At 51.4% G+C, this 12,809-nt stretch overlaps 1 protein-coding gene across 2 annotated transcripts in view; it reads left to right on the top strand.

Moving 5' to 3' along the window:
- STK24 (serine/threonine kinase 24) overlaps window positions 1-12,038 on the top strand; it is a 108,388-nt gene extending 96,350 nt beyond the window's left edge. For both annotated transcript variants that reach the window (XM_033843757.1, XM_033843756.2), the window contains 6 exons: window positions 350-535; window positions 2,664-2,809; window positions 4,558-4,687; window positions 5,668-5,736; window positions 8,214-8,350; window positions 11,012-12,038. In XM_033843757.1, the coding sequence (XP_033699648.1) occupies window positions 350-535; window positions 2,664-2,809; window positions 4,558-4,687; window positions 5,668-5,736; window positions 8,214-8,350; window positions 11,012-11,048 (705 nt within the window). In that variant the 3' untranslated portion in view covers window positions 11,049-12,038. The remainder of the gene's footprint in view (window positions 1-349; window positions 536-2,663; window positions 2,810-4,557; window positions 4,688-5,667; window positions 5,737-8,213; window positions 8,351-11,011) is intronic.
- The last annotated feature ends 771 nt before the right edge of the window (window positions 12,039-12,809 follow it).

Here is a 12,809-nt window from a genome sequence, read left to right as displayed (position 1 = left end):
CATCGCTGGACAGGGTGGTTCGCAAACATGCTTTGGCCCCCGGACACGCCCTCCCCGCTCACCTCGGGTTCCCTGTTCCCTTGACTCAGGGACCTAAATGAGCGTGGGATGTCTCCCACCTCCAGCAGCAAAGGCAAGAGGAGAAATCGTTAAGAGCCGTCTTCCATGTCGAGGCAGAAGATGTTCTGTGCGTTAGCTTTTCTCCTGGGTGTTGCCTATTTTGAAATGATACCAAAGGCATATCTTTTCTTATTTTGAGTCAAGAATGAGTATCCTTTTCAAAACCTTAGAAGCACGTTGAGATGCTTTTCCTCTGAAGTGCGTCTCTTTGAATGCTTTGCTGTTGCAGGCAGACATCTGGTCCCTGGGCATAACGGCGATCGAGCTTGCCAAGGGGGAGCCTCCGCATTCCGAGCTGCATCCCATGAAGGTTTTATTCCTCATTCCAAAGAACAACCCCCCGACGCTGGAAGGAAACTACAGCAAACCCCTCAAGGAGTTTGTGGAGGCCTGTTTGAATAAGGAGCCGAGCTTTGTGAGTATTTTGAGATCAGAACGGGCATCTCCTCCTCTGGGGCCTGATTGGTCAGGATACATCTTACTTGGCATTTTTCTTTAATCACTATTATCAGCTGTCTTCGTGATTTCATTTATTTTTCTTTTTCTAAATGGGTGTGATTAATTGCTTTGAATTGCAAATTTGTTTTTTATTGTTATTTTATCTTTTAAGGATGAAAAATCTACTTATTTTCTTTCAGATTTTCTAGTATCTCATACCTCATTGAACTTGAAGACTGTTCTCCTTAATATTATATGTGGAATCATACATTTTTAATATTTATAGTGGAGGGTCAGGCTATTTAGCCATTTTAGTAACCGCAAAGTCTGGCCTGAAAAACAGTGGCTAATTAGGTATTTAAAGTAAATGTTTTCAGTTTCTTCTGGGCATGTGTCAGGAAGGAAAAGAGGAATGAGATAGAAATGTACGCCCACCTTGCTTTCCCCTTTTCCTTCTTACTGTCTTTGCTGTTGAGTTGACTTTGGGAGAGCCATGTGGCAGTGATGGCAGCATGGCTTTAGCCTAGTTTTCTCTCTGAATTAGGGCTTTTTAGAAAAAGTTGTCTGGGCTTCCCTGGTGGCGCAGTGGTTGAGAGTCCGCCTGCCGATGCAGGGGACACGGGTTCGTACCCTGGTCCGGGAAGATCCCACATGCCGCAGAGCGGCTGGGCCCGTGAGCCATGGCCGCTGAGCCTGCGCATCCGGAGCCTGTGCTCCGCAACAGGAGAGGCCGCAACAGTGAGAGGCCCGCGTACCGCCAAAAAAAAAAAAAAAAAAGTTGTCTGTGTATCTGGGGTTGCATGGAGCACCACACGTCCTTGTTTTGTTTCTGAGTTTTCCAGCAGGGTTAGCCGAAGGTCAGGCTGAAACTTCTGAACCCACCCGCCCCCCGCCTTCTTACGAACCCTTATCTAAAAATATGTGGTTAGTTTTACGAGAGCACCATGCTTTTCTAATGTGATACCAGTTTTGGTAATGGAATTCAATGAGGAATGCAGCGTTTTCTAAGAACCTCCAGGGGGTGCAGAGTACACCACTCATCGTGCCAGGCGGGCTGCTGTCCTTTGTGTCCATGGGGCTCGGGATGTTGTTATCAGGAGTCTGTTCCGAGCCCCGAGAAGACACACCCACGTGCCTGCACATCTTCCCATTACAAGCGTGTTTGTTGGCTTGCTGGCCCAGTGCACACATCTCCACCCCGACCTCTAGCCCAGACGCCCTGAGGAGAGGATGCGATGCTTGGAATTAGACACGTGGACGGGGACTGAGAAATGCCTGAAGTGACCCAGGTTTTGCGCAGGCTTACGTTTGAGAAGCGAGCCTGGCTCTTGTTTAGGAAGCTTTAGTAATTCAGAGCAAGTGGGGACACGGTCTGACTCGCGTGATTTGTGTGTTCCCGCCGGCCGCTCCTGTTTGGGCTGCGTGGTTTTCTTGGGAAGCGTACTCCCTCTCAAGGGCAAAGCGAGTGGCCGAGTTCACTGGCCGTGCTGAGCCCAGAGCCTGGATGAAGTCCTCACCCCGATCACAAGGGAAAAGGCAGACCTGGGAGACCAGCATTTCTGAATTGGGAAGGCTGATGACTAAGAGAACGTGGGTACCCTTTCAGCGTCCAAGGAACGGGTATCTCCTGGCTTTCTTCCAGTTGGATTTAAATTAACATTTATCTTATTGTTTGGAAGGATAGAGCCAAGCAGTAAGATAGAAAGTTAGCCAGGTGATACAGAACATGTTTTCTCTCTTGCCAGCGTTAGCAACGATGATTGAATGATGATCTGTGAAATGCTCTGCAACATTTTCTTTGTAAATGCATTTTTCTGGGGAGGGGGTTCCTGCTTTCATCCGATGGTTACCTCCAGAACGTTAAGGACCCCCATTAGATACTAGATACCTTGTCCACACTGTGAACGGGATCCCCCCCACAGGAGCCAAATGACCTTCTTTGACTCGGTCTTAAAGGAAACAGCTTTGAAGCAGGGACTCTGTCTTTACGTGTCAGCTTGGTTGCTGGGCGTTTGGAGGCAGAAGTCTGTCCTTTGGGGTGGAGTCAAGTAGAATGTAGAGAACTTGACCTCATGCCTTTTCTCTTTGCTTCGTTTGTTTTCCAGAGACCCACCGCTAAGGAGTTACTGAAGCACAAGTTCATAATCCGCAATGCAAAGAAAACATCCTACCTGACTGAGCTCATCGACAGGTACAAGAGGTGGAAGGCCGAACAGAGCCACGAAGACTCCAGCTCCGAAGACTCGGACACGTAAGTCCACGCGGCCCGAGTCCTGCGGGACGTCCGTGACTGGGGGACGTGTCCCCAGCCCCAGGCCGTGTCTGAGCCCCATGCCGTACTGGATGTGGGCCTGTTCATTCTCATCTCTTGGTTGGGGTGGGTTTTGGGTTTCCTTTTTCTTTTCTTTTTTTTTAAAAAAAAATCCAGGCTGATGGTGCTTCTTGTGTTAGTATGGGACTATATTTGGGAGTCTTTGAGTCTCTTTTCGTTGCCAGTGGAGTTTCTCTGAGTAAAATCTGTGACAGAGCTGTGCGTAAAGAACTAGACCTGGTTTCTTCTTCCTTCGTTATACCTCCTGCTTTTAAAATGCTACTGATCAGGTGAAATGGCTTTACATATATTTCTAGAAAGATACACATGAGGGTATCAGTGATCCTGTGTTGTGTTCTGGTATGCCTGGCGTCGTAAAAGCTCTGTGCCAGGAAGTTACTATAAACTGGTGTCAAGCTAAGCATCTAGGAAATCCATTAGCTAAAGAGATGAATTAGGTCTGGGAGCCGCTTGGGTCTGTAGAGGTGGGGAGAGCGGGACCGACTGCTCTGGCGTGAAGGAAGAGGGAAGCCGTGAAGGGGGGGTCAGGAGTGGAGGTGCTGCAAGTCAGATCCTCGCCTGTGCCCCTTCATACCTCGGCCAGAAGTTTGAGCTGACCCACGGCCCAGGTCCACGTGGCAGGCCAGTGGGATGAGACCCAGAATAGTTTTCAAGGTTCCCATGTGATTCCCTTGCAGAGTCAGGGGTGAGAACCACAGACTAGGATGTCGCTGAGGTCTTGATGTTGAGCCGTGAGGGTGGTGGGCGTGGGGCTGAAGAGACGGGCGGGGAGAGTCCAGACGTTTACCGTGGGTCTGGGTACCGCAGGTGGGGACGGTCCGGCTTCAGCAGTGTCACGGGTCCACTGAGAAGACAGCACTGGAGAAGAGGCTGGTCTGGGGAGGCCAGGGCACAGGAAGCTGGGTTTGATGTGGGACACGTTCAGACGTCCAGTAGGATGTGTCCAGTTTAGAGCAGCGTCGAGATGTGGTGTTGAGGCGGGATATCTAGGCAGACAGTATGGGTTTAGAGCTACCACTCTGAACGGTCACTGGAGCCCTGAGAACCCACCTGTGGAGAAGGGCCAGAGGCCGAGGACCTAATGCTGGGAGACGCCAGCGTGAAGGAAGAACCCGTGGGCAAGCTGGGTCGGAGGAGATCTGGGTGCAGTGTGGCCCCAGGAGTCCAGGGCCTCTGGAGGAGGGTGAGCGGTGGTAGCATTTGCTGCTGAGCCTGCAGGCAGGATGATAAGGAGGGAACAGTGGCTCCTGGTCCAGAGGCGGGCAGGGGACAGGGGGCCTCGGCCGGGTAGATTTTGGAGTGAGTGGAAGGTAAGAGACGGAGGTGGGAGCGTGCAGTGTAGGTGACGCCTCCAAGCCCTGTGGCTGAAGGCAGGGGGCGGCGCTGAGCAAGCAGAAGGACTGCGCGCTCAGGTGTGGTGGGGCGGAGCCAGTGGAGACTGTTCTCCAGGAGAAGAGACGCGGGAGAGACGGTGTGGGTGCGGCAGCTCTATGGGAACCACGTTCCCACGGGGTCTCTCTCTGTGAGGTCAGAGGCAGGGTCGGCTTCTGCAGCCCAGGAGGGCCTGGAGGGGAGTGGACAGGACCGGAGGCAGGCATGGAGCATGGGGGGGGTCTCCCCGCAGAGCTGGCCCTCACTCACAGGGTCACCTGCATTTCTGTGTTAAGGGAAACGGACACAGACGGCCAAGCATCCGGAGGCAGTGACTCAGGGGACTGGATCTTCACGATCCGGGAGAAGGATCCAAAGAGTCTTGAGAATGGAGCTCTTCAGCCGTCGGATTTAGAAAGAAATAAGGTATGTTTGCTCGTGCAGAGTGACTAACCCTTGGCATCAGTCAGCAGCATTTTTGAGTCGCTTTTGTGTGAAGCCTGCTGTTTTCGTGGTCTTTGTGGGCCCTCAGTGCAGCCTGTTGTGGAATTTGGCTGTCAGGGAATCGACAGATCAGGAGACGATGTTCTGTCTGACTCCCCAGCGAGGCCAACCCGCGAGTCTGGACTCTGGTCCGCTCTGCGGTGCTGATTGCTGCCCTCTGCAGCCCTGCCGCCAGATCAGCATTTCCTGACACTTGGACATCCCGGGGCAGCGGGGAGGTGGGTTTAGTGTTTGAAACGACTTTCCAGCTCTCTCGATGAGACTAGGCCTGTGTTGCATGTTGGTGTTACTCATCAAGGTACTGTAATTTGGGAATTGAGTTTTGTTTAAGGAATCTTAAAAATAAATCTATTGCTTTTGGTACCTATGTACTTAATTTTGATGAATTGGTTTTGTGCCTGTTTAAGTTAAAGAAAAGCTGTAGTTTTAGGGTCGTTTTGAAGCACAGTGGTGTAGTTTCTCTTCAGCAAGTGCAGACCAGTGGCTGTCCCCTGGTGACCCTACAGATCCTGCTTTGAGAAGCAGATGGGAGTCGCTATGTGCTCAGATAGAGGCTGCGGAAGAAACAAAAGGCAGCACTGTCATAGGACAGCCACTTCCAGCAGCCAGCTCTGACGTGCATGCCATTCCCAGGCCTCATCCGTCAGGTCCTCTCCATACGGGGCTCAGCGGTGCAATTCAGCATCGCCGGAGTCCACGCAGGGTGCCGCTTCCTGGCGCTCTGCTGCCTCTCCACCGGGCATGGTATCTGTAGTCCTCCGTAGTCCAGTGAAAACACAGTAGGACAGTCCTTTGCAGATGCTACGTGTATCTGACAGACGTGTATCTGAAGTTCACTGAATTATTGCAAATGTGAGTATTAAATATTTCTCATTACTCTTTCCCCCCCCCCGCCCCCCAAGATGAAAGACATCCCAAAGAGGCCTTTCTCTCAGTGTTTATCTACAATTATTTCTCCACTGTTTGCGGAGGTAAGATGCCCAGTTGACTTTTGGGGAGGTGCGAGGGGAAGAAGGGGGAGCAGTTGCCCCGTCTGTGGCAGGGTTGCCCGTGAAATTTGGGGGGTTAGACTGGCTGGCTCTGGGAGGCCAGCTGGGATGGACGGGCCCCTGCCTTCCAGGAACACCTCTTGCTTTCCCGGGGGCCGTCTTCCAGCCCCTCCTGGGAACTGTCGCTGTGTCACTGGCAGGAGCGTACACGTGGGATGTCAGCAACCCAGCCCCAGTCCGTATGTTACTGGGACAATTTTTAACTTCAGTTGTGCTGTTTTCTACAGAATCTAGTTGGGTGCAGCCTAACATCTTTGCCTCGACAGACTTACGTATGGCAATGTGAAAAACAGATTTTTACTTTAAGGAGACATCAGATTCCCTGGGGTCCTCGTGTTTCCTGTGGAGCCCCCAGAGTAGTGGCTTCACCCAGCAGGGCCCCTGATTGCTGACGAGCGGCCCCTGCAAACATGGGCCCCTCCCTGTGCCCTTTCAGGGGACCCTGCCCCCTGTAGGTATGTGTATACGTACAACATTGGGAGGTGTTTCAAGGGTGGGTTTTATGAGGGTGAACGTGGTTCACCTGGTTAGTAGCTGATTGGAGGATAAGTTGGAAATAACCCCTTCCTGTCACGTTCTTGTGCCCCTTGGGTCAGGCTGCCTTTAAGGTAATTCAGTGAGTCACCTGGCGCCTTCTGTTTGGGTGGTGATCCAGAGCTCTCCAGGGAGGCTGTAGCAGGGGACCTTGGACTTGAGGTGGGTGGCCCAGGGTGGGAAGGAAGTACCACCCATGGGCGCATCCCTGTCCCCCGCTTGGCCTGAACGCCAGTCGCATGGTGCCTCCCCCTTGGCGGAGCTCCTGGCTGGCCTCAGTCTCCCAGGCCTTCCCCGACCCAGATCTGTCTCACCAGTGTGCCCAAGGGACAGGTTGAAACCACTGAACACTCTGGGTTCAGGTGGAAAAGTGAACAGCAACAGGGCAGGCGGAGGCCCCTCTGTGTCGCTTTCTGCCTGCGGCCTTGGCCTGGGATGCCTGTTGGACCCTGTTTGCTCTTTGGTAGGTTCTTCGGGCAATTGGCCCGTCAGGTTTTCCAGATACTCCGCTGCTTTCCCGCAACCCTGACTGCATTTTACTAGGATAGTTGGGCAACGGGGGAAAAGGGCATAGATTTTCTCATTTGTCTGAAGCTGTCTGTTTCTTATTGGGCACATGAAAAAAATCCATTCTGAAGGCACTATCCAGAATTAGTGAACTAATCCTAAACGTACTAATGTTTTGATTTTGTTCAGCTGCCCTGAAGGTAACCTCCCAGGCGTCTTTTCCTGTGTGTTTTTGTTATTAATGTTTGGTAGCCTCACGTTCAGAGCGTCCAGTGTGCATTATTTGCATAATACTCCGCAATCTCGCTACTTAAGGAGCGTCTCCCCATGTTACAAATGAGCACGTTCCCAGACGTCCCTCAGTATGGGCCAGGGGCTCCCTCCAGTGGTGGTGACGGGGCGCGTCTGGCAGCCGCGGGCAGCAGCGGGTGGGGTGGTGGGTGGGGTGGGGGAGTGGGAGGGAGGTCGGGTGGCGGGCTGCCCACTCGGGGCTTGTAAGTCCGGTTGTGTTTAGTCGTTAAGGGGCCAGGGCTCCCAGATGGACAGAAGCACCACCTCCAGGCTGACCGTTGCGGTCGCTGACACAGTGGAACAGGCACAGGCACTCCGGCCTCAGCGCCAGGCCCGTCCTGTCCCTCTGTCTGTCCCTGCAGCTGGGAGGGGAGAAGCCATGGACGTAGAGTGAGCCTGAAGCCGGGGTGGCGGCGTGTGGTCCCAGCAGCCCGAGAAGCTGCTGGAGGCTCTGGGTCGCGCGCCGAGCAGCTCCGCCTCCTCCTGGCGCATCCGGGGCGCATCCCGGAAAGACAGAAGTTGACCTTAAACTGTGGGAGCTGCCTGCAGACTGGTGTGGTTTCCCGCGGGCGCAGAGGTGCCGAGAGGACATCAGCCTCCCGGGGTGTAGGGCTGTTGCCTGTTTACATGAAATGGAGTATTTCGGCAGCACCCTGCCCACAATGGCAGTCTGTCCGGAGGCCTCAACACCAGCCTGGTTACCGCGGGAGCTACGCGTGCGTGGCCCGCACCACAGCTTCGGGGCACACACCAGAGCCAAGTGGGCGGGAAATGGCTTTGCTGGTGGAAGACTAGGGTGGAAATGGAAAAAGCAAGCAGAGGGAGCAGATGCCACGATCACCTTCTGAAAAGGTGCATAGAAGCGGGTGTGTTTCCTTCCCGGGGGAGGGTAGAGACGGGGGTTGGGCTCAGGCCCAGCCTGTGCCTGGTGCTCTTAGCCTCCAGAAGGGGAGGGATCCGAGCCGACCCTGTGGCCGGGGCAGTCGGGTCGTGCCACTCCTTAAACAGACGCCCGTGGCTTCCCGTGCTCGGGTGAGTCACGCCGTTCCTCACTTTGGTGTTTTCAGTTGAAGGAGAAGAGCCAGGCGTGTGGAGGCAACCTGAGGTCCATCGAGGAGCTGCGCGGGGCCATCTACCTGGCAGAGGAGGCCTGCCCCGGCATCTCGGACACCATGGTGGCCCAGCTCGTGCAGCGGCTGCAGAGGTGAGTGCCACCCGTGCCTGGTACCTTCCGGGCCGGGGACTTGAAGCAGAATCGAGGGAGAGATGGCTGTTCTCCTGAGTTAGAGGAGTCTGTGCGAACGAACCAGGTGAACCTGGACGCTTCGGGGAGGGACCACAGAGCTTCGTGGTGCTGGCTCTGCTGCCTAAGCACAGGACGACTTCAGGGTGCCGGTCTGCTCTCCTGATGCAGCCTCGTGACCAGCCAGAGGAGTGCAGTCCTGAGCCCGGACTCTCCGTTTGGTTTTATGCTTCAAAGCCAGGTGTCCAGAAACACCAGAGGTGGGGGCTCGGTGAGTTCCGTGAGACCGGACACAGATGCGGTCTATGTGAGGGCTGTGTGGGTCCTCGCCTCTGCCTCAGCGCCGGAAACCTCTTGTGGTGGCCGGCAGCCTGCAGGGGGCGCCCTGTCCCCGCCGGCGGCCCTGGTGGAATGGGCTCCAGGGTGAGGAGGAAGTGGGGCTGCGGATCTGTCCCCCCCGCCCGGTCCCTCAAGCTTGTTTGGGGGAGCCTCCCTGTGGAGGAGGTAGGTCGCACACGTGCAGTCACCTGGGGGTGTTGGAGAGAGCGGAGGTGAACCGTCCAGCAGCTCTGTGACCCGAGCTCTCCTGCACACCCCGAACCTTTCTCTCTCCCCAAAACGCCAGGCAGATCAGTGCTTTGAAATTCACCTTCCAGGTGTGTTGTCCAGGAAGCGAGCTTTTGCTAAAGGACGGCTGCTCCTTGATGGGAATCAGGAGCGTCTCAGATCTTTTCTGAGATGTCGGCTGGATGGCGCGTGGAGAAGTTTGGGGCATGTAGGGTCACTTTTGCCACTTGGAAGTGGTGATGAAGGGGCTGCCCGCTGTCCTGTGAAGTGTCCCTCTAAAGTGGGACATCAGAGAAAACCTCAGGTTTGTTCTGTAGAACTCAGGCTCCCTCATGAAAACATCCCAACTTTCTAACCTGCTCTCACGTTTAGGCTGGAGAACTTGGAGGCAGTTGAAGGACTCCAGTATGCTTTTTCGGGTGAAGTTGGTTTTAATAGCGTTATTTCTTAACCCACCGCATCCAAAGTCTTGTTTCAGTATGAAAGGTCTTTCACCATCGTTGCAGGGCTGAGTCTTTGCAGTCAGTGTGTGTTTTTTTTTTTTTTTTTTTTTTTATTTATTGTCAGTGTGTGTTTTACACTTAAACGGCACATCTCATTGTGAAGTCGGTGCTGGGAGCCACTGTGGCGGGTGTGACCGTACATAACACAGGTGTAACTCCTGCCGTCTGCATTACGGTTAACATTGTACTTCCCATCCTCTCTGGTTCTCTCTTGTCCTTCTGTCCTTTGTGACGTGGGACTCTCTCTCCTCAGCCATCAGATGACCTGCTCCAGGGGCTCCCTGCCTGGTCCCTTTTGGGCTCTCCGAGCTCTTGCCGTGTGTCCCCTGTCCAGAGGCCACCAAAGCACAGTGGCCGTCGCTGACACTTCAGACCCGTTTTGCTCCTGGATGCCTTGCTCCAGTGGGTCGCCTCAGAGACGACAAGGACCAGCTTTTGTCCAAAGCATTTTCAGAGGCTTTTGTGTATCTTAGTTTGAGTTAGTGTGTGGATTCTTTTGTGTGGCATCAACTCCTCCCATGACTTGGGCATTTACATCGCTCGAAAAGTGAGTTTCAGGACCCGTGGCTACAGCGTGCTTTCCTAGTCATTTGTTCCGTGGGCGAGGGCTATGTACTCTAAACGCCTTAAAAGAGGAGCTCTAATTTGGCATGTTGGCTACGAGTCCCATTAAACTCGTCCTCAGCCGTCTCCTGTGGCTGGGTGACCACCCCGGTTTTGAGGCTGCTGAGGGAATCTTGGCCACGAAGCGCACCCGTCCCCCTTTTTGGTGTTCCAAAGTGAGACGGTGCCGCAGAATTGCTGGAAACAGGAGAAAGTGCCCATCCCACCATCATCGTTTTGGGTGCGCTGCCTTCCATTGCTGTATACAAGTCATGAACTTACCCAAGTTTTTAGATATTCTTGGGTGTTCATGTAGACTAAATTGTGTAAAACTAGACATGTATAATTCTGTGTACACTTCTTAACCTGGGTGTATTTTTCATATTGCTTAATTATGATTTTTCATCTCTTAGTTCATTCAGCTTGCTTAATTAACCATTTTTCTACTGTTGGACATCAGAATTGTGTCCTAGTTATTGTAATCACAAAAAATTTAACAGACCGTCCTAGGAAGTGGATTGCTTGAACAAGCGCCGGTATTTGTGTGGCCAGAAAGGGTTTCTTGCACTGATATTGCATCGTTGGGATCTTAACTGTGTCACTGGGTATTATCGATTTTTCAGCTTTTAAAAAATGATAATAAGTGAAGGTGTATCATTTACTACTCTATTCGTGTCTCTTTTTTCTCTCCTGGGAGGCTGAACACATTCTCACTTTTTGTTTATCTGTGAAAAGTTTTTAGCGTTGGAATCATGGTTTTCTTAATTTTTATGAATTCTTTACGGAATCATTAGCCCATTGATACTTGCACCACTTAATTTGTTATAACTTGGGATTGTCTATAAAAACTAGGATTTTGATTATTGCTTGAAGTTTTGCAAATTAATTTGTTTTTAATTTAGAGAGATGACATTGATTTGCTTCTACTTCTCTTTTTGTTTTCTCCTAGATACTCTCTAAGTGGTGGAGGAACTTCATCCCACTGAAATTCCTTTGGCGTTTGGGTTTTGTTTTTTTCCTTTTTTTCTTCTTCATCCTCCTCCTTTTTAAAAGTCAACGAGAGCCTTTGCTGACTTCGCTGAAGAGGTGCACCATCGCGGGGGGCCATCCCCCCCACAGCGAGGTTGCCTGTCCAGGGCCTGATGAAGTCTCCAGGTGGGGTGGGGAGGGTCAGCTCCTGCGAGCGAGTATTTTATTTTATTATTCTTGTTTTTAATTCTAACCATAGTGCACATATCAAGGAAAGTGTCTTTAGAAACAAAAATAAACCCTGAAATGTATATTTGGGATTATGATAAGGTGACTGAAGAAATGAAACCTCAGGTATCCTGCTTTACGTTGATAACTCCCCCTCCCTGGGAGACGGAGAACCGCTCTGGTGGGTCAGTGTACAGATTTGTATATAGTGTCATTTTTAAGGAAACCCTTTTGGCGTGCATAGGGATCACTGTGTACACACTGGCCAAGTGCTTCTGTAGATACCGTCAGTGGGGTAAATATTTGACAGGCCGTAACTCGAGTCTATTGCCTTGCCTTTATTACATGTAAATTTTGAATTATGTGACCAGTGATTTGGGTTTTACTTTGTATTTGCAGGGTTTGCCATTAATAATAATTAACACCCCTCTTATGGAACACTCCTATATTTGTACCTCAACAAACGCAAATTTTCCTCTTGTTTGCCCTACAACCCTTTTGGTACACTTAGAAGTTGATTTCCTTTTTCATCGATGGTACTATTTCTTAGTGTTTTAAATTGGAACATACCTTGCCTCATGAAGCTTTAAATTATTATTTTAAATTTCTCCCCGATGAAGTGTTCTCGTCTCACTTTCATTCGCGCCCTGCCAGTCCTGCGCCAGCTGTACCGTCCTTCCAGTAGGGTTTTCTGTTGCACCTTGTAGTGAAATCTGTGTATCATCTTTCCCACCTAAACATGTCTGAATGCTTTACACAAATAAATTTTATAACACAGATTTTGCATACTCTCCTTGGAACGTGACTCTTGAGGGGGCAGTGCACCTGCCGTGTGTGTGTGTGTGTGTGTGTGTGGTGTGTGTGGTGTGTGGTGTATGTATGTATGAGGCTCTGGGAAGAAGTGCCCACATTCAAGCTGTGGAACGTCCAGGTCAGCTCCCTGTGCAACTTTTAAAAATGGTCCTGAGGAGATACGGGTGAATGTTGCTGATCTGTAAAACTGCTGTCTTCCCGGGGAACTGGAGGGAAGGTGGTTGATTTTTTAAAGGAGATGGTGTCCGCTGGTTTGTCCGCCAGGTGTCTGTGTTTTTCTTGGCTTGTGGTAGCGTCTGGCTTGCCAAGGGGGTTAATAACCTCTGGGTCTCTGGGTCGGGAAATACTTCTTGCCGCCGTTCTTGACTGATTTGAGTACGTGTGACATTTTTTATCATTTGTTGATACGAATCGTTGTCATCTCTTGCTGGAGTAGCAGTTCTTGAGGTGGAATACAAAGGCTTTTGGAAGCAGGGAAGTTACTGGGTAAACTTGAGGACGGAAGGTCAGTTATCTGCTGGCCCGGTGGCCTGGATGTTACAGGGAGAGGACAGAGGCCTGAGCTAGAGACGTCTGAGGGGTGGTTATTGTTTTGGTTAACGGAATGGAGCTAGTTTTTAAACTCTTAAAATTGTCGTGATTTTTAAATTAAAGGTAGATTTGGGTTAATTTCTATAAGGGATATATTTTGGTTAGAGGAAACAGAACCAAATGGCCATCGTGCAAGTCTGTTAACT

Source organism: Tursiops truncatus, chromosome 18 (assembly GCF_011762595.2).
Source record: "Tursiops truncatus isolate mTurTru1 chromosome 18, mTurTru1.mat.Y, whole genome shotgun sequence".
NCBI lineage: Eukaryota > Metazoa > Chordata > Mammalia > Artiodactyla > Delphinidae > Tursiops > Tursiops truncatus.
Note: the sequence above shows the minus strand (reverse complement) of the source record. Positions and strands in the feature narration are given on the sequence as shown.